Source organism: Varanus komodoensis, unplaced genomic scaffold (assembly GCF_004798865.1).
Source record: "Varanus komodoensis strain SLA01 unplaced genomic scaffold, ASM479886v1 scaffold15, whole genome shotgun sequence".
Taxonomy (NCBI): Eukaryota; Metazoa; Chordata; class Lepidosauria; order Squamata; family Varanidae; genus Varanus; species Varanus komodoensis.
In genome coordinates, this window is record NW_025335440.1 from 288,671 (window position 1) to 309,521 (window position 20,851).

A 20,851-nucleotide genomic window follows, 5' to 3' on the forward strand; every position below is an offset into this window, starting at 1 on the left:
AAAAAAAAAAAAAAAAAAAAAAAAAAAAAAAAAAAAAAAAAAGATGGTTTCGTCGCTTTCTCTATGTCTCTCTTTTTCTCTCTCACTCTCTCTCTCTCTCTCTTTCTCCCTCTCTCTCTCCCTCCCTCCCTCCCTCCCTCCCTCCCTCCCTATTATGACATGATGTTGTACAAGGCAACATCTACTTTTTATAGACAAATCTATAAACAAGTTTGACCCACTTCTGCACGTGTTGTGTGACCATCTAAATGTGTGGCAGTTCCACCAAAAGACCTCCTGAAGGATGGGCCTGGGGGAAACCTGCCACCCCAACCCTGCCGCTCCTCCACTCCACTCGAGTAGCATCCCTCTGGCTGCTACGGCTCACTGTGGGTGCTAGATGAGGGATGCAGACTTTAGACGGAATTTGAAATCAGAGGGGCTTTGAGGAATGGTTACGTCTCTTGCCTGAAGAGGCTTTTTTTTTTTAGTACAACTACATCCAGTGGTTTAAAACTAGCCCAGGAGACTCAGGAGTTTGCTGTGTTGTAGGTTATTTTTAGTGTGTAGATTTTTTTCTTCCTAGAAAGAGGACAATAAAGTAGGTGTGTTTTGGTTTCATGGGAACAAAAGATTGAGGCTGCGAGCTTGGTGGTTTGGGGAGAGGGGTTTCCTCTCAGGATTTTGCTACTTCCGGAATCTGTCTCAATAGCCTTATGACTTCACAGTTGCCTCTATGCTCATATGCACACACGCACAAGTGTATGTATTACAGATTTAACCCAAAGGCTTTACTTTCTTAAGTGTTTTGCACATGGGGCGCACCCATGCACGTGTTTGTGCATGGTGGGTCCTTGGAGGGGTGTGTGCGTGCGTGTGACACCTCCAGTGTATTATGCGCCTTTTTGTGGGACCTTGGCACTCAGTCCGCCATGGGTGTCGAGTTTTGTCAGGGAGATGAAACCTAACTTGCCATTTCAGGCAGGAAGGCCGGGACAGGAAGCAACCTGGCGCAGATCAGCTGCTTCCTGGAGCTAGTCAGCAGTGGCTGGGCTCCTTTTCCTTGTCTTAACAGCACTTTTGAGGGGCCCGCTTCTCTGCAGAGCCCCATGGCAGTGGCAAGAGGCTCCCTGTCGTGTCTTCAATAATGCTTTTGTTGGTTTTGACTTCTCTGTCTGGGGACTGATTTATGTTAATGATTTTAATTTGTGCTGCTTCCTGATCTTAAGAACAATTTCATGCTTTCTAACGTACTAGTAGCCACCTCTTTGCTTTCAGAATTTTGCCTCTCCCCCCACTTTAGTGTCGATCATATTGCCTGCCTGCTCTCTAGTTAGGGGTCACACTGTGAGCTGTTCGAAAGAAGATGCTTGGGTGCAGCCTTCTAATCTGTGCTAAAGGAAGGCAGACTTCAGGAAACAGGGTCCGTCGTGCGTTTTGTGCAATGTAACTTCTCACTCAGGTTGGCCCATCCGCCTTTCCATTTCTTGTGGGGTTCGGTTTTGTTTCCCTTACTTGGAGGTGGTTACTGCATCCATGCGCCGTCCATCAGGGCGTTTCTGAAACCTGGCAGAGCTGACACACAGCAGGCGAATGTAAGCGGGGACCACGGCTCTGTGCTTGGATGATGACGGTGAGGCTGACGCTGAGGAAACCACCTCTCTCCAGGTTTTTCGCTCGGTTTCTGCTGTTTCAAGGAAACCTTCCAACTTTTTTTAATGCTGTGGTACAAATACACAATACCAAGATTTGTTGTATGTATCTTTGTATTCAACAAATGAACATAAACTTGCTGAAGGCATATCTGTGCTGCTTTTTTCTTCACCACCACCATTCGGGATAGCGAGGCAGGCTGTCAAGCTTGGCGCAGAAACGAGCCACTGGCAGACTTGGTCCTAATTAGCCGAACCATGTTGACTTTTTTCGCAGGGGTAAGGCAGTGCTTGCCTCATTTCCCCGTGCTCTGTAAGCTGAGTAGAGGGGGCTGGGAAGTAGTTTCACATGCTTAGTACAAGTTTGCTTGGGTCCAGAAATAAACATGGATGTGCAGGTTAAGGAACATCATAATTCTTAAGCAACAATATCAAATATGTATGTCCTGCTTTCAAATCTTAAGGATCTTAAGATTTTCACATACTAGAACTGGACTTGGTTTCAAGCTGATGCCTTACAATTCTGTAAGCGCAGCCGGTGTGCATGTGCATGCATATATTTATTTATCTATTTAAAGTTTTTAGATGCCGTCCCCATTGCTGCACAGCCTCGGGACGGCTCACAACACACTTCTGTTTTCATATAGGGAGGCTTAGCCCAGCTGCAAACTGTTTTTGACCTCTGCCCTACGTTGGGTGCAGGGTGGCTTGGCACATACTGTGCATGGTGGGAATAGCTGTTTCATAAAGCAGATACCCAAGCTTTATTGAACTGAATTTGGTTGTCCTCAGGATTTTGCCACATCCATGTAAAAAATAATATGCTATATAAGCGTAGGTGTGTATTATTCTAGTAGCCCACAGCTAGCAGTTTGACTGGAAAGTTACAGTTCTTAAATAACAAGCTACCCAGGTCTTAATTTGAGCTAGGGCTTCCCAGAGCTGAAGCCTGGAATATGAGACAGAGGACCAGTGAGCCAGTGCAGAGTTCCTTTCTGCATGACCTGGCATTATAGACCCAGACTTCTCTGCCAAGTGGAACAAGTTCTGTGTTTAACAGAACAGAGCCCCCAGATCTTAAACATTGAGCATGCAGCCCCTTCCAAGGTTGGAAAATTAGATTTCTGGTTTGCAAGAAACTGCCATTTGAAATCACACATGATGGTTAGACATAAATCAGCATACTGACTTTTCTGTACTCAGAGGAGGAAGGAACACATGTGCCCAAGGTCTGCCTGCTTATCTTCCTAGTGTAAGATGTGGGCTTCAGCATTTAGAATTAGGGTAGATCTGGATTTTATGTGTATTATGTCTTATTTTATTTTATGTAAGCCGTCCCGAGGCTAGGCGATGGGACGGCATACAAATTCAATCAGTCAATCAGTTTGGCCTGGCCTCACAGTTCACGGCTACACAGCAACTAAACCCTGATCCTGTAGCTGCTGTTGTCCTCCCACAAGCCACTTCCATTTCAGATCTCTTGCAAATCTGATGCAGCAATTCCTGGATCTCTGAAACACCGCCGTTGGTGCACCCATCTGCCTGTGGTGAGGCCTCCACTTCGATCAAGGGCAGTGTAGCACCTTCCTCCTTGCTGGCTTGAGACATTGGTGTAGCCAGTCAGCAGCTGCTGTTTAAACTTGTGCCGTGAGCTGCAAGAGGCAACATTGGCCAAGGCTGAAGGGGGCTGCTGGTTTCACAAAGCAGCCCGGGTAAGAAACTGACATTGGCATTGTGTGCTTTGCATTGAAGTTTGAGGCCTTCCCACATCATGCAGCTCTGCCAGTGAAGGCAGTGCCCTCAGTGCCGCCCCAGCAACCAAAAAGCTTTGGCTTGGGGCAAGTGCTTTGTATTTCATTCTACTTCTATGCTGCTGCATAAGCCAAGGGCCTGGTACCCCTAGGAACTCCTCGAAAAGGCCTAGGCCACTGTGCAACAGACGGCTGCCAGGGAGTCCATGGCAGGATCCCGTATGTCGCGTCTGGGCTACAGCTGCTGCCAGTGCCTGCAGTTAAGCCACCCGGGTTGTGTGCCGGGGGGAAGCAACTAAGTACCAGGTGAAGTTTATCTCAAGCGTGAAGGGAAGGAGAATGGTTGCCTGCTATGTGAGGAAGGCTGGAGCGGTGGGGAGGGCACAGATGAGGAAGACGGAAGGGAAGGGCCTGTTCAGGGTTGATGGAAGTGCACTCTGTACGTGCCCAGGGGCCCTTCTCACGCGCCACCCTGCACCGCGAGAAAGGGAAGGTGTGCCTCCGCCACGCACCCCCCTGGAGGACGCTGCGAGGATGCAGAGCGGAGGCGCGCGGGGGCGAGGGCGAGCAGCTCCGGCGCGCTGGCCTGCAGCCAGCCAGTGAAGGAGCAGCAGGCGCGGGCAGCCCCGCGCGCCCGGGCACCTCGGGCGGCCAGCACCGGGCCGGCCTCTGCCCGCGGGCCCGGCATGCCCTCGGCTCCGCCGCCATTGGCTTCGGCGGCGCGTCTGTGCGGAGGGGAAGGAGGGGGCGCCTTCGGCGCGGCGCCGGCAGCCGGCGCAACGAGCGCACCGCGGCCGCCTCCGCCCGGCGCCGCCGAGGTCAGTGCGTGCGCTCAGCGCCCAGCACCGCCCGGCCCGGCCCGGCCCGCGCCGCCTCCGCCTGGGGCGCCGTGGGGGGGGGGGCGCGGGCGCCCCAAAGAGCAGCGCGGCGGAAGCGCCGCGCGCCCCGCACAGGAGCGTCCGTCGCTGCTGGGGGAGGGGCGGGCGAGTCGCCCGCGGAGCCCCCGCTGCTCGCCCGCAGTCCTGGCCGGGAAGCGAAAGTCGCCGCGGCCTCCTGAGGCGGAGCTCCGTCCGCCGGCGCGCCCGCGGCTGGCCGCTTTCCTCGCCGGCGCGTCCGCGCGATGCCAGAGGGAGGATGCGGGAAGGTCGAGCCGGGGCGCTCCCGATGAGCGTCTCGGGCCCTGAGGAACGGTGGAGGCAGCACCCTGCTCTCGGGGCGCCAGCGCTAAGCGCCCCCGCCTGGAGGCAGCCTCAGAGAAGACCGTCCCGACAAAGGCAGGCTTTCCCCGGGGGATCCGGCTGACGCCTCCAGCCCCGAGAAGCACCTCTGGGCCAGCGGTTGCCATCCAGACCCCCCTCCCAGGCAGGGCCCGGCAGTGCTGGCCCCCGCCCCCGTCGACTGTCCCTGGCACCTGGTGCTCCGAGCTGCACTGCCCTGGCGTGCGGAGCCCCCCCACCCCTCTGTCCCCAGGCTGGCCCGCGGTGGAGCTGTTCTCCCTTTCATGTGGCTCCTCTCCACAGGCCTGTCCTTGCTCCTGGGAGCCCAGGGGCAGTTCTGCCCTGGGCTGCGACCGAAAGGCAGCGGCCTGAGAGATGGAGGAGAAGAAGAGGAGGAGGAGCCCCAAGGCCCCCCCGACGCAGCCGGTGCCCGCGAGTGCCCTGCGCAAGCTGCCCGTCCCCGCCAGCAAGAGCGCCTCCTTCTCCCTGGGGATGCCGCACCTCCCTTCACCCAAGCCAAGAGCCAAGTTTAAGAGGTCAGCACACGGCTGGGTCAGGGCCACACGGCTTCCGCTCTAGGGTGGCGGAGCCCGGAGCGCGGTAGGTTGGGCGGCCCGCCAGCCCAGGTCCCGCCTGAGCGGCTGCTGGCCCTTCCGGTCAGGGTCGCGTGGCTCAGGCTGCACCAGGCGGCAGAGAGCGCAATGTCATGAGCCACTCTGCCTCCCCGGCCTCTCCTTTCCCCGCCATGGGCAGAGCTCCCTCTGCGAATGAGAGGTCTTCACCCGAGGGCTCACTTCTGCTACGGGCCTTCAGCGTAACAAGGACTGGAGCCAGAAGCTCCTTGTGGGGAGGGAGAAAGAGTGGGGGGAGCTCAAAGCAGGGGAGTTGCAGTGAGGGCTTTCATGGCCCCTGCAGAAGAGGTCTGAGGCCATGGTTCTGCTCAAGACGGCGCTGTCATTCCCTGCTTGCACTGGAAAACGGTGGGGAAGCATCGAATGTTTCCAACTGGAGCATTTTTGGCTCAGAATGAGCAGGGTGTTGGTGTTGGTTTGGGATAGGGTGCAATTCTTTATGCATTACTAGGACTGGCTGCCACAGAGAAGATGCTGTAGTGTAATACAGCATTTCTTAAGGGGGCATGTAGGAGGAAGCCAAATGTCAGGAGGGCCTCTGCACTGAAGTGAGAAAGGGAAGAAAAAGCTCTTGCTGCCGACAGCAAAGCTCCCTGGTCTGCAGGCGCCTCCCCCACTTCGCCAAGATGCCCCCAGTCGTTGCCTATGGATGTTTTCCCGGAGCTGCTCAGCCCTACAAGGCAGCAGGCGCCCCAGGAGGACCCTGTCTTGGCCGCGTCTCGATGCAGGTGCTCGGAGCTCCCCATCCACGCCCCAGTTGGCCATGCAGTGGTGCAAACAAGCAGCTTCTCCCAAGCTGGGTCCAGCGGGCAGCAATTCCTGATCCTTGTAAAGGAAAAGGGAAGTGAGGAAGGAGCGCAGCGCGGGGCCGCCGCCTTCCTGCCCTGGGCTCCGTCTTGCCTTCTTTGTGTTGGTTTTCTTTGTCTCCTGCAGGGTCAACAAGGAGAAACCGCGCCCCCCCCAGCCCAGTGGGAGTGCGGGGGGTACTGTGGTGGCCACCCCCCTGCAGCACTCGTTCCTGACGGACGTCTCCGATGTGTATGAGATGGAGGGGGGTCTCCTGAACCTGCTGAACGACTTCCACTCGGGGAAGCTGCAGGCATTTGGTAAGTGGAGCCAGTGGCCGGCTGAGCGCTGGGAGGAGGCTGCCTCACACCCCTGGGCAGCGAGTGCTCCGTGGATCGAGCGCCCCCCCCCCCCAGCGGGGAAGCTCGTTCTGAACCGGCAGCCGAGGGTTGTGTACCGAGAACCCGGGTCTCTCCCGGCTGCTGAGCAGCAAAAGGCCTGCAGAGAGGAGGAGGGCTTGAGGTGGGTTCGGACGTGGAGGCAGGCTCCGCACAGAGCCCGCCACGTGTTTCGCTTGCTCCTGTGTGCTGACTGGGGCTGGGGCCCTGTCCCTCCAGGAAAGGGAGGTCAGTTATTCGTGGGCTGGGGGTGTTAAAAAAGAAGAGGCGTCTCGGGGGAAGCGCAATGGGACAGTAAAGTCCTTCCCTGAAAGTGGCTGGAGTTTCTCTCTGCCTTCTGCTTCTGTACCATGGCCTAGAGTTTAAAAATTAAACTGATTCCACAGGAAAAGGAAGTGCTCTTTCACAAATGAACATAAAGAACTCACAATCACAGGGCGAGATGCTTCAAAGGGGAATGAAAGAATTGCAAGGAGGACGGGTCTAGCAATGGCCATTAGTCATGATAGAGAAGTAGAACCTCACAGCTTAGTGGCAGTGTACCGCAGTAGTAGATGCCAGAGATGTCAGAGCCATGTGTTGTCCACCAGGGTCTGGTACCAAATGCCATGGTGTGGCATCCAGACTGGTCCTCTGTGCAGCGGAAACTGGATTTGAGGGGCGTTCTGGCATCTAGGAAGCCGCCTAGGAAGGCCTCGGCAATTATCGGCAGCCTACAAATACATGAATACATACACACATACATAAGTAATCAATCAGTCAATCTCCTGGAGACGTTGCAGAGCCTGTGCTTACCCACCACCTCACCCCTGTCTAATGCAGGGAAAGATTGTTCTTTTGAGCAATTGGAGCACCTTCGGGAGATGCAGGAGAAGCTGGCCCGCCTGCACTTCAGTCTGGATGTCTATGTGGAGGAACTTGCCGAGGACCAGAAGAAAACCGTGGCTGACAAGAACCTGGATCAGCTCTTGACAAACGTGAGTGTCTGCCTCCGTCTCTTCCAGGAGATGCTTCCTTTCTCCCCCCGCCCCCAACTCCATGTTTCAGCCAGGAAATAGAAGCCAGGCGTAAGTTGTCCATCCAGGAAACAGGCACGCAGAGGTGTGGCTTTCAAGGTGGAGACCGCGTCCTCCTGCACAGCTGCAGTGCCTGTGAGTGCCCGGACTCCCAGCAGCGCAGGCCTCACGCAGGGCTGGCCCCAGGGCCACAGGAAACGCCGGAACAGCTCTCAGCATAGCCATCCCGGCGCGAGTGAGGGACGGGGCCACACAGATCCACACATTTGGCCCATTTCCTAAGCCTCGGGAGGGACACACAAACTTTTAGAATGAGGGAGAAAGCTGTGTAGAAGCCAAGAGACCATCAAGCAATGGGCAGTTGGGGGGAGAGGGGCCAGGAGCACTTGGGGGCCCCCTGGAGGATGGGTGCGCCCATGGACTGAGGTTCAGCACTCCCAGTACAAGGATGCAAGACTTTGCAGCTCTTCAGTGGCAACCCGTTCGGACTCATTATCTAGAAGTATTACCACACTCTGCCCATGCTCAGGTACATCGCTTTGGTAAATCGGCTTGGTGGCAACTTAAGAGTTACCATCTGTGGGACTTCTTCTCCAGGAGGTCTACAGACCTGCCCACTTTCCAGTTACAGGTCAAGATGCCTCTTTTCAGTTTGACGCTGTCTGAGGAAACCATCCCAAGAAGATGACAGGACCCTGTGGTTTGCCCCCCCCCAGAGGGTGGCAGCCACTGAGATGTTTGGTGTGGTTTTTACCCTCTGTCCCCTGGAGCAAGTAGCAGCTTGTGGGGGAGGCAGAGTTCTTTTCATCTGGAGAAAGGGGGGGGGGTTAAAAACACCCCCTCTTCCTGACCCTTTCAGTCTTGATTGGCCTTGGCTCCCTCTCCTGACCAAAATGCGGGAACCGAGCTAGGTCGGCTGGCCCAGCTCGGCCTGGGCGCATCCTGGCGAGGGGGGGGGGGCTGCCTGCAGCTTCCGAGGACGGGGCTGGGCCACTGCGCCGCTGCCGCACCCACCCGCCCAACGGGCCTCGCGGTGCCCAAGGGCCCGCCCGTCCCACGCGACCAACGAGCAGTGCCTCTGGCTTGGCTCACTCACCGCCTGTTCTTGTTGCTTTTGCAGCTGGAGGAGCTGAGCAACTCCATGTATCCTTAGTGTGGGGCCCAATGTGGAATTGCCTGGGCAGAGGAAGAGGGCGGTGGAGGGGGTGGGCATGGGGCAAGAGGGGGAGTGTGCAGAAAGTTGGGAGGTGGGCCTTAGTCCTGCTATTTCGTGGGGCACCACATGTGCCCAGGCTTCCTCCAGATGTGCCGGAATCCTGCGCTCGGCAGCCAGTTTGGACCAGAAACAAGTCAGAGGTGGGGCGGGAGCTCCACTCCCAGAGCAAAGGGGCAAGCTCCCCGTCTTGGCTGGACTGCCGCTCGTTTTCACTTGACCTGATGCTCCAGACAAAAACTCCACTTGGCTGAAAACTCTGATCTGGAAGATTCATCCACAGTCTAGAGGAGGGACAGAGAGGAAGCTGCCCGGTTTGTCTCTCGGCCCTTTCCACTGGGAAGCCTCAAAACCAGAGACGCTTGGCTGTGCAAAGCAGGTGCTGGCAAAGAAGCTGCTTCTCAAGAGTCAGATGCAGCAACCCGCTGTGGCGGGCAGGGCTGTGGGGACGGGCAGGCCCTAGGGGCAGCCTGCCAAGGGGGCGTGGGGGAGACCTGTGGGGATGTTCCTGGAGATCGAACGGAGAAGGGGCGTAAACGGCCAGTACGGCGTGGCAGCCAGCCGCCCGCAGTCCAGGCTTGTGGGTGAGCAGGTGGCGGCTGCAGCTGCGCTGGGCTGTGCCCCGAGCAGCAACAAACGAGGATGGATTCCTCTTTCCAGGGTTGCACTGAATACCAACATAACATAGGATCTGGGCTCCTGGGGTTCCCTCCCCTCCCCTCCCCCCCAGTGCCCGCCAACCCCTCGGGGCTCATCTGCCTTGTCTCCCCTGCCTAAGGGGCTGCCAACAGCCGCTCTTTGTACTCCTCCATGCAGCTTCCCCCTCTCTTCATTTCCTCAGCATCCTCCTTTTTTAAAGCCACCAGCACTTTAAAGGTAGAAAAACTGCTCTGGGAAAGGAGACGGATGGTGGCATTCTTTGGATTTGCTGGGTTATGACTCCTGCTATTCCCACTCAACAGGCCCTGCTTGCTGAGGATGGTGGGAGTTATGTCTGATATCTGGAGAACATGAGAAGATTGGGGGTGAGGGGAAATGACCTTGTGACGCCCTCAACCTGCAGACCAGAATCAAATCTTGCCCCGGCCATGAATTTATTACTTGATCTCAGAGAGGCTGTTTTGCCCCAATCTCCAACTGGTTTATAGCATGGGGGACAATGAACATTGACTTACCTTGTAGGGTTGTTTGTTTATGTGGATTTATTTGTTGTGAGGATTGTGGCTAGATGATGCATGAGAAGTTAGAAATGCTAAGTATATCACTGAAATCAGCCCATTAGTGATCTGCCTGACCCACTCCGGCCCTGGCCTTGCAGAAACATTTTCCCTTGAAGTCAGCCTTGCAGAAAATACAGAAATGAAGCAAGCCAGACCGCCTAGTCTGACCCCCGGCTCCAGTCAGCTGCACTTACGTGATGTCCAGCATGTGGTTGTCCAATCTTTCCTTGAACACCCTCATTGATGGGGCCTCCACCACATCCCTTGGAAGCCCATTCCATATCCTAGGGGTCCTAACCTCCAGGAAATACTTCCTGACATCCAACCTGGAGCCTGCGTCCTTGAGCTTTGCCTCACTGGATCACTGTCCTTTCCTCCACCACAGGGGAGAACAGGTCATGACCCTCCACCATGTGACACCCCTTCACACTCCTCTATGTCACTATAAGATCCCCTCAGAGTCTCCTCTTTTCCAGGCTGAAAAGACCCAGCTCCCTCAATCTCATCTCGTATGACATCCCTCCCAGTCTGGCTACCATGCTTGTGACCCTGTGCTGAACTGATTCTGGCCTATCCATGTCTCTCTCATAGTGAGGAGCCCAGAACTGGGCACAGGACTCCAGCTGTGGGCACACCAGAGTCTGATGGAGTGGCACCAGCACCTCCCTCGATCTGGGAGCCACACTTCTGGCTATACATCCAAGGGTGGCGTTTGCCTTCTTAATCGCCTTGTCACACTGCTTGCTCATGTTTAACTTCTATCGCCAGGTACCCCAAGATCCCTTTTACAAGTGTCACTCTCCAGCCATTTGTCCCCCATCCTGTACCTAAGGCACCTATTCCTGAGTCCCAAGTACAAGACCTTGCACTTATCTGCATTGAACGCCATCCTGTTGTCCCCCACCCACTTCTACAGTCTGTCCAGATCCTTCTGGATCTGGATTATCTGCTCCCCAGTTGTGCCCTCACTACCCCCACTGTGGTATTGTCTGTGAATTTAGTCAGCAGACTGGTGACCCCCCCCTCTAGGTCACTGATAAAAAGACTGAACAGAATCGGCCCCAGAACTGAGCCCTGGGGGACTCCACTCATTACCGACTGTCATCCCAATGATTCCCCGCTGATAGTTACCCTCTGCTTGCAGTCTGTCAACCATGCCCTAATCCATCGGACAGTACATTGATCTATCCCAGAGCTCATCAATTTCTCAACCAGGATATCATGCGGCATCTTGTCAAAGGCCCTGCCAAAATTCAGGTAAACCACTGCACCACTTCCCCTCCGTCTGGCCACCTCGAAACCGCATCTTAGAACTCCTCAAGGTTCATCTGGCAGGACCTATTTTTGTGGAAAGATGGCCTGTCTGTACGAAGGGGGGTGTGGGACACCATCAAGAGCAACTTGCACACCTATGGCTGTGTGGATTCCACACAAGTGCAAACAGGCCACATTGGCCGGCAGCAGCGCCTTGGTCCAGTCGTGGTGGTTTGCCGCAACCTTGCCCTGCTCCGTCCACGCTTCCTCACAGGCGCCTTCTGGGCTGCAAAGGACAACAGACAGGGTTCAGAAGGCAAGTTAATGCAGGCAAAGAGCGCGTCTTCCACACAACTTGGTTTAGAATTGGGCTGTAGGAGTCCTACAAGAATGCTAGTAGCTTTTCTTAAACAATGCGACTCTGTCCATCTCTATTTGTGCATTTTTATTATGGCATTGATTACTCTAAGGAACCCAAAGCTGGTCTCCCGCAGCCCGGCCCAGCACCCCTCCCACTGCAGCAATGGGCCTTGACGGAGTTTTAGCCCTGCAGCAACAGTGGCAGGCAAGTGCTTCTGGCCCGGGAATGCGCAGAGTGGCGGAAGTGGCTTGCCACTGCCTGCCCTCAGTCCGCTGAAGACTGCATAAGCAGCCATTCCATCGCAGCCCTTTGGAAAGAGTTGGTGCTTTATAGTGGCTGTTTGTTTTTCATTTAAATAAAGCTACTACATGAGTTTGTTGCCTTTGACTCCATTTTGGGCTACATTACAGGACTGGGAACTGGGCTGACTTCTAGTTTTTGCAGAGGAAGCATGAGTCTGGTCCAGGCACTCGGGGGCCTGTTCCACCTACATTTCATCCTGGGACTGCAACATTTGGCTTGCTTGCTCCCTCAGTTTCTTTTCCCTTCCTCCTCCCCCCCCAAAAAAAGTTAAGAAGAGATGCAGTAGCTACACAATACCTTTGAGTGCCTCTGGTGGAAGCCCCCATCTGCACTTCAGAAGGTGCCTTGAAGTGAGCGAGAGCCTGGATCCATCCAGCCCAGTCTTGTGGGCACTGACTGGCAGCAGCTGCCCAGCTCTCAAGTGGGGAGGGGGGCTCTTTCCCAGCCCTGCCTGGAGACAGGCCAAGCCCACTTCCTCAGGTGTTTGACCCCACAGCCATAGTCCTTACTATAAAATATTATAAAGCAGCCTTCTCCAAGCTGGCACCGTCCAGATAGGCTGAACGGCAGCTCCCGTAATCCCCAGTCTGCTGGGAGTTGTAGTCCAACCCGTTAAGAGGGCCCCAGCCTGAAATGGGCTGTTCTAAAAATCTGGGAAGCTGCCCAGTGCTCCTTCCTGCCTCACAAATGGCAGGCTATTCAAAGGGTCGCCTGCCGAATTCTGGCTCAGAGATGCCGGCCATCAGAAGTGGTGGCCATCAGAAGTGGTGCCCATCGCCACACAGTCGTCCGAACTGTGCTCAGGTGTGCTGCAATTCTATGACTAAACGGGCACATCCATCTATTAATTAGCTATGTAAATTCATCCTTTTCGGCAATGCATTTCCCCTTCTTTGGCAATTCCCAAGTGGCCGCTCTTGGCTGCTCAGGCCAGCCCATCTTAATCTGAGCAGATCAGTCCAGCTTCTCCTCGACTGTTCTGTTCCCAGCAGGGCTTGAGCAGAATAATTTCTGCTGGGTTGGGCCTTGCAGGAGGACCCAGGAGAGAAAGGAAGGCTCTTGGGACCTCTGCCAGTAAGGGCTCTTGGCACAGACTTCCTAGGGCAAGTGGTGGGGAAATGAGGCGGGGTGAGAAGAGGAAGGCCATGCATCCGGGTGATGGTGTGCTAAAAGCCTCACCCGGAGGCACACAAGAAATCCATGGGAACACTGTGGTCTCCGCTGTAGCCACTGAGTTACTGAAAACATTTCAGTATGTTGCACGTGGGACTCCTCGAGGACTTCAGCGGAAAGGCAGGCTCTGAAGCCCCTGGGCAAAGTTGGGAAGGCTCTTTGGGGAAAGTGGTCGTGCTGGTCTCAAGTAGCCACTCCCCTCTGTGAGGCTTTGCAACATCAAGGGCGGGCAGGAGCCTTTAAACAAACTGCTTAGCGTAATTATTAAACGACAGATCGTGCAACACGGGTGCTGTGGCACAATCGGGCGGCGTACCCATGATATAAATAAACAAACTCGTGCCAGGCAGTGGGAGATCAACCTCTCTGCGTGACGGGGCACCTGCAAGAACCAGCACGCTGCTTTGCTCCAGCAGCGCAATTCTGTAGGCTGACGGAGTCAGGCTCTGGCCTGAGTGGCGGCGGGCCAACCTCACAGGGCTGTTGTGCAAATAACACGGGGAGCACCTTTTGAAAGATCCCCTCTTGTTTCGAGCAGCCGGCGCAGATATTATACGGAGGCATCGGCCCCGCGCCCCTTCTGTTTTCCCGCCGGCGTTGATACTCGCACGCACGCAGAGGCACCGCCGGCGGCCGCCCAGAGCACGAGGCAGCAGGCGGCCCCCTGGCGGCGGCGCCGCGTAGCTGCAGGAAGCGGGGCACGAACCCGGCGCGGCGCTCCGCGGTGACGCCATCGGGAGGCGCGGTTGCCTGGCAGCGACGGCTCGAAGAAGCGGCCGAGGAAGATGGCGGGGGAGGAGGAAGGCGAGCCGTGGCGGCGGCTGGTGGTGATGCTGCAGGTGGAGGAGCGAGAGTGGCGCGCGGGCGGGCCCGGGCAGGCTTCCTGTCAAGTGCGGCTCCGTCTGCGCTCATGGAGGGGGGTTCCTGGACCTCATGGCTTTGCGTGTGCGGCTTTGTCCCCCTGGGAACCCTGAAGGGGAACGCATGAATTTGGCCGGTATCAAGGCGGGAGTGTATTTTCTGCTTGACTCGAGAGGGCGAATGGCTAAGGCCATCAGGGTCTGATCTGTCAAGCACTGCCGGGGCTGTCCGCTGTCCCGCTTCATCAGGCCCTGGCCCTCCAGCTCAGGGCCTGTGTCTGGGGAGACCTGCTGGTCTCCAGTAGGAAGCAGAGATCCTGCGCCCAGTCGCTTTGCCCTGCAGTTGCAGCCTGAAGCTTTGATCCTAGGAAATGGGGTCGCTGTGACGTGGCGTGGGTGAAATAAATGGAAGGGAGAGCTGGTAGAAATTGCCTCCTGTTAAGGGAATAGATGATCAGCTTCTTACCTGAGCTTAAGGTGTTTCGCTTTATTTCTATTTTAATAGAAATAGTGGTTGCTGTTAAATGATCCCATGAAAAATTGTTCTGAAGAGGTGAAGGAGAGAGACCAATAATTCCATGTCTTCTCTCAATTTTCTTTCTTGCCTCTGACTACTGTGGGTGGGTGGAAGAGCATGGGCTACCATGGAATTCAGGTTCCCGGCTTCCTCACTGGCCTTGCAACTCTGTCTTTAACAACACTCTGGCAAACAAGTTGGGAGCCAAATCATCCAGCTCTCTGCTTGCTGGGTTGCTGTTAAAAGCAGAAGAGCAGTTTCAGAGGAAGGGAGGGAGGTGCACTTCTAATAGGCTAGCCTTTGTGACCTTGCCTTGTGGCGAGGATTGGACTGCCGGCCTTTTATTCCATTCTCATATGTGATTATATTATTTTTGTTTTCTTTCTAGGCTTCTGTCAGGGGTTACCTAATCAGGAAGAAGTTTCAAAGCTTAAGGGGAGCATATGAGAGTATTGTAAAGGAGATTGAAGGGAATCTGGATTCTCTGCAGTGGAACAGACATTCTTTGTCGTGGCCGGCTTTTCTCCCAAAGGTATGGTGGTTGATAGTTCTTGGTGAGAGACTGTCCATCCTTGGGCTCTTGGCCAGAACAACAGTGCAGCAGTTGGTGGCCAAGGGAGGGATGGAATGACCTGGCCCTCCTCCACCAGCTTCCAGCTTCTGTGCTAGAAGCAGAGGCAAGTGTGCTCCTTCCTCTGTGACCAGTATAGCAAGATGATGGTGAGGTGGGGTTTGAATATTCTCTCCCTTCTCTGCCAGTCTGCTTGATAGATGCTCCCTCCCCTCTTTGTTTTAAACCAGGTTGTTAAGGGCCTCATGGTTGTTAAGGGCCTCATTTCCATGCTGGATCTGGGGAAGCAGAAGCATGGGAACCCAGGCTGCCAGCCTCCTAGCAAACTAATAACTTTTGTCAGCTCATTTGCAAGGTTGCATGTTTGCTTGCTTTTTTACCCAACATAAGAATGAAGAGGTACACAACAATCTTGAGCTTCCGCTGGATGGAAATAACTTCCACATAGCTGGCCTGTGAGTATCACTGCCATGGGATGTCGTGATGGCTGGTGGGCTAATGTAGAGCTAGGCTGGTGAAGGAGCACGTTTGTGTTCCTCCCTTTTCCCTTCTCCGTTAGGAGAAAGCCACCATTTCCCAAACTTCTAATGGACGTATACACACATTCTGAATTAGTTTCTGAGCAAAAAGGCACTTAAATCATAAGAGGGTAGCAACAGCATTTGCTCACATCAGGGATTTAGCAGTTTCTGGGAACACAGAAACTACATTAAAACCTGCACAGTCAACCTACATTAAAAGGTTGACTATGAGTACTAGTTGTTGGACTGTGGGTTGCTGTTAACATGTGTGTCACCATATTGTCTGAACCAAGCCATGCAAACAACCTTTGGTTTGTCACTGGGTTGTGAACTGTGGGTTGTTCCTGGTGCACAGCCAGAGCTGACTTGTGTGGCTGAGTCAGGATAACACGATAATCATGGTCAGTCCTTTCATGTGAATTACTGTGTGGTCTGAATTCAGCTGCTGCCTCCTCCCACCGTTCCCTGTGCTTCTGCTTGCCTCCTGTGGCAGAGGAGGCCAGGTAAGAGCAGCGCTACACAGGTGTCTTTGAGAAGGCTTTCCTGGGATGACTAAAAGATCTAGTTGGTGCAGAAGGGGCAGACCCTCCTCCATCTCATGCAGCAGGCAAGCTGGGAGATAGGTAAGACCAGAGCAGTGAACTGGAGCAGGCAGCCTTCTGAGTAGCCTGGCTTCACTTCATGACATCCGTTAATTCCCATGGGGAATCTTTGCAAGCCAGATTAGTCCTATGAGCCAGAACATCCACATCCCTGGATTAAAGGGTGCCAGAAATTCTGACTGGGAGGGGCAGTGGCGCACAGGGAAATTCCCACTGGAAAAGCATTTCCTCCAAGCAGAGAGGCAGGGAGGAATGGTTTTCTTCCTGCCTGGGCAGGGCAGGGCAGGAAGGGTAAGGAAGAGCATTTTGCTCTGTACAGAGACAGGCTGGGGGATTGATTGATCGAGTGATTTATATCCTGCCTTTTTCCTACAAAGGGCTCAAGGCAGCTTACATCATTCTCCTCCTCCATCTTATCCCCTCAACAACAACCCTGTGAGGTAGGTTGGGCTGAGAGTCTGTGACTGGCCCAAAGTCACCCAGTTGGCTCCATGGCCGAGCGGGGACTAGAACCCAGGTCGTCTGAGTCCCAGTCCCATGCTCTTCACCACTACACCAAACTGGTATGAAGGAAAATGCTTCCCGGCTTTGTCTGCATAGAAGGCAAGGACCTTTTCTCTTTCTACCAAGGGGCAGCCACACTTCTTTGCATGGGGAAAGCATGATGCCAAGTGGCAGGGTGGGCTGCCCTGTGATACCATTTGACCTCCAAGGGGTGAGCGGGAGTACATTCCAAGCCCTGAGGGCTAAATGGTTCTCTGTCTCTCTGCTTATTTTTGATTTCATTTATTTTTCTTCAGATAGTGTTAGGAGGTTAAATGTGGATGAATTGTCTCTGGTTGTCAGAACTTGTCAATTTTTCTGTACTCGGGGAGGAATGTTAGAGTGGCCTAAACAGCGGCATTTGATACAATCTAATGGCATTCGTCTACCTGGACCCTAAGGCTAGAAGGGGGAGGCCTTTGCAGTGTCAAGTGAAGGCCTTTTTACTCTCCCAGATATTTTAAGAACTGCTTTTAGATTTTGGCACTCATTTATTCTGATGCTTCTTCTACCTTGGGTTTATGTGCTCTGGTGTTTTCATTCCTTGCTGCTATTTATCTTAGTTTTATCTTTGTATTCATTGCTTTATTCTTTTTATGTATATATTGTACAGTGTTGAAAGAAGTTGGATTATTGGGTGATTTAAAAGTACAATATATAAAATAGGCTTTCCTGGGCATCATTGGATGCAGGACTTATGCTTGCTGACAGACTGATGCCCATGAAAACTTTTGACAAGATATATTTAGTTTTCTTTAAGATACCAGAGGAGTTTTTACTGTATTTCTGGAAAGAAAGGATTTCACATTGGTGCATAGAAGTGTTTGTCCCTTGCTGTTCCTAATGCTGTCATCTCTGTATATCTTATAGCCAATCCACAACCCAGTAAAAACTAAGGAATTAAAAGGCCAAGAGGCAGCATGCAATGAGAGTACATCATACAGAGAAGAGGAAAAGCGTTGTCAGGAGGAGTTACTGCCTGCAGAAGAGAGTTGTTGTGAGATGCAGCTTCCAAGCCACCTTCCAACAAAGCTGGTTATAGAAGATGAAGCGGGTGACATGATACAGAATCTAAAACACCTTGTGGAGAAGCCCTCAGGGAACCCCAGCAGCCTGCCGGGGCAAAGGGAAGAAGGCGGGGACCTCAGCAATGTGTCCTCTGAGTGGAGCAGTGTGGTCCTGGAGGTGGAGTCCCCTAGGCTGAGCCAGGGTAAGGCAGCGGGTGGGACTCCCAACTCCCTTCCATTATGGAAAGACTGCCTTTAGTTTGCTGTGCACTTTTTCTGAGTGTACTTAGGACAACATGCAGTGCTTTTAGAATTAGTATAAAATCCTACAAGAATTTTTCAGTGGAGCTTTTCATTCAAGATGTGTGTGGGGAAGGCAATGAGGGGAGGAGAGAAGCAAGTCATCAAGAAGAAGACTTCGTGACGTTTTCAATCTCTTTCTGTACAGAACTTTCCTTCCAGAAGGGGCAAGAGGTGCCCCAGGCTATTCCTGACCTTCAGCGCTACCGAAAGCACCTGGCCATGGAGCTGCTCTGGCTGCAGCAAGCCATTGTCAGCCGTAAGAACGTAAGAAGCGCCCTGGGAGCCACTGGGTGCCTTTGGTACAGGGGGAAGTTCATGGGGGAGTCAGTGTCCCAGAATTACCAGAAGCATCACTACAACGTCTGCCTTTGTTCCTTTTTACCTGCTATGCCCTAGAGATGTATTTCAGCATCCTTCCATCTGTAAGCAAAGACCCAGTGGGTTTGGGAGGATCCTTCTATCTCTGTCTTTTTTAATGTGTGTGTTAACCCCTAGCTGTTACATGGCACATCTTTAAAACAACTTGTCTCCATGGGAATCTAGTGGATTAAATGCTATGCTGTAGCTTATTACCATTTAAATATTTATTTTGGAACCAGTATTGCATTAGGTAAAGCAGAAAAAGAAGTGTTACTTGGTTGCTATGTGTGTCTGATCTGCTGTTCTTCCCTCCGATCCTGTCTTTTAGTACTTGATGCTGAAACAGAGGCTGGGGAGCTCAGAGTGACTACTAGTCTGAAGACATGGCTTGATGGGGCAATATACACAGAAGAGGAAGTGTGTGGTTCCACCAGCCAGCAGTGGAAAGAAAGCACTGGGGCTGCAAGAGCAAGCCACTCTGCATGGATTCTGACTGAGCTTAGCTTTAAGGCTTATGAGAGTAGCAGTGAAGACAGAAGATTCTCTTCAGGCTTTGCAAGTCAAAGGTTTTGCCTGCTACAGACATCTTTCTGAAACTGCAGTGAAGAAGAACAGTGTGTGTCTGTGGAGGACTCTGGCTCCGGTCCTGCAGACGCGGCTTCTACAGTTCTTCTACAGATGGAGAGAAATCCCAGCTGGAGGACTTGGCAGGCATGCTTTTACACAACTTCCAGCATTCCCCACCAGGGGAAGAGCCTTTAGCCATAACAATTCTCTTCTTGAGAAAGATTTCAATTATTAGACTGGCACAGCAGTAATACTACATTGGATACTTACTGAGAATTGGGCTTGCTATCTTCAGCATGTTTTTTTATTGTAATGGATATTATTGCAAGTCCCACTGAGAGCCAGTGGGACTTGTTTTTGGCTGCAAAGCAAGGGTAGAAATGTTATAAATAAAATATATGCTTTCTTTTTCTTATTCTTCAGCTGAAAAAGGCTTCTGCAGGTGTATGTATAAGTTGAATAACATCTTGAGTTTCTGCACTCAAGATTGCTGTCTAAAAAGCACATTGCAAGAGGAAAAAGGAGAGGGAAGAGGAGCAAACCAAACCTGAGCATCATTTTGTATGTTACAGAGTAGGTCTTGTAATTATCAACTTGGGGGAAAGCAATTCAGCCAGAAGAGTTCCCAAGGGGCACTTGTTTGTCTGAAGAGCAAGGTTGGTTCCCTTATTGGGATCAGCAACACACAGTTCCTAAAAACATTATCAATCAATCAGTTTATTAATGCAGTCCATGACCAGCATAAACAAACACTTTCAAAATCTCAATTACCATACATCTAGATTTAAAATCCAGAGTTTAAACAGATGATGATACACAGCTTATTTTTAAAAAGCTCTAAAAATGTTACAGGCCTTGGAAGGACCACTCTTTCCTTTTCTGTCCTCACCCTCCCTAATTATAAGGCAAAAGGAAGTATTTGCACCATGAATGAAAGCCCAAGAGGCGTGTTAAAATTGTATTTATCGGGACTGGAGGGTGCTCAGTGTAAATCAGGAGTTGTCACTTGTGTTGTGCCGGTGAATTCAGTTTTCTAACTCTGTAAACAAGTCCATCACAAGCCATGCTCCACTCAGCTTCATGAATGACTGTGGGGGTTCTAGCATTTACTTTTTCATTTCATTTCTGCCTTGCCTTTTTACCAAGAAAAATGGAACTCAAGGCTGCTTCCTGACTTGGTGTGAAAATCCCTGGATCTGCGTTCTGTGCACCAGGCATAACTCTACATCTCTTAACTGCTTGTCTCCAAGGTTAGAAGCTCCCAGTTTTCTTTCAAGCTCTCTGATCACTTTGGGGATATATATATTTGTTTGTTTGTTTGTTTGTTTGTTTGCCTGAGCATGCGTCACTTTACACATGCCCACATCGATCTGCATTTGCCATTTTAATACCCATCTTCCCCATTTGGAGAGATTCTTATGGAGTTTTCTCTTTGTTGTAATCACCCTAGCTACTCTGATGTCAGCCAACGTGGCGGCCACACTTCTCACGCCTAACTCCAGGCCCTTTAAGAACAAGTTAAAAAGCACAGCTCCCAGTAAGATTTTTGTGGGACCTCACTGGGTGACATAGGTCCATTGTGAGAACTGCCCGTGTATCACTACTCTTGTTTAACCAGCTTCTTGTCAATGAGGATTTCTCTTCCCCATGACTGCTAAGTGTACTTAGCTGTCCCTGACTTTACCAAAAGGCTCTTGAAAATACAAGTAAACTGTGTCCTTAAAATACACGCACTGGTTCACACTCTTGGTTAATAAATAACTCCAAGCACGGGATTGGGACCAGGATCTTGGAAGTGGTTAACGCTTCTCTGAGGGAGGGTCGAGTACCTGCCCTTTTAAAGGAGGCGGTAATACGACCGGTCCTGAAGAAAGTGTCACTGGATCCAGAGATGGCCACTAACTATAGACCTGTGGCCAACATCCCGTTTCTGGGCAAGGTGTTGGAGCGAGTGGTGGTGGGACAACTCCAAGCACTCTTGGATGAAACTGATTATCTGGATCCTTTTCAGTCCGGCTTCAGACCCGGGTACAGTACTGAATCTG

General features: G+C 52.6%; 2 protein-coding genes across 3 annotated transcripts; both read left to right on the forward strand.

Moving 5' to 3' along the window:
- Positions 1-4,912: 4,912 nt before the first annotated feature.
- On the forward strand, positions 4,913-9,085 carry CCDC28B (coiled-coil domain containing 28B). 2 transcript variants are annotated; one of them, XM_044425023.1, is made up of 5 exons: positions 4,913-5,135; positions 6,165-6,337; positions 7,238-7,392; positions 8,552-8,574; positions 8,878-9,085. In XM_044425023.1, the coding sequence occupies exons 1-5, from the start codon at positions 4,975-4,977 to the stop codon at positions 8,930-8,932; spliced, it is 567 nt and encodes a 188-aa protein (XP_044280958.1). In that variant the 5' UTR covers positions 4,913-4,974; the 3' UTR covers positions 8,933-9,085. The 2 variants fall into 2 exon arrangements, with proteins under 2 accessions (XP_044280958.1, XP_044280959.1); XM_044425024.1 differs by lacking the exons at positions 8,552-8,574; positions 8,878-9,085 and adding an exon at positions 8,057-8,195.
- A 4,624-nt stretch (positions 9,086-13,709) lies between these two features.
- On the forward strand, positions 13,710-19,221 carry IQCC (IQ motif containing C). Its single transcript, XM_044425310.1, has 5 exons — positions 13,710-13,794; positions 14,721-14,864; positions 17,440-17,779; positions 18,025-18,143; positions 18,568-19,221. The coding sequence occupies exons 1-5, from the start codon at positions 13,741-13,743 to the stop codon at positions 18,604-18,606; spliced, it is 696 nt and encodes a 231-aa protein (XP_044281245.1). The 5' UTR covers positions 13,710-13,740; the 3' UTR covers positions 18,607-19,221.
- Positions 19,222-20,851: the final 1,630 nt, after the last annotated feature.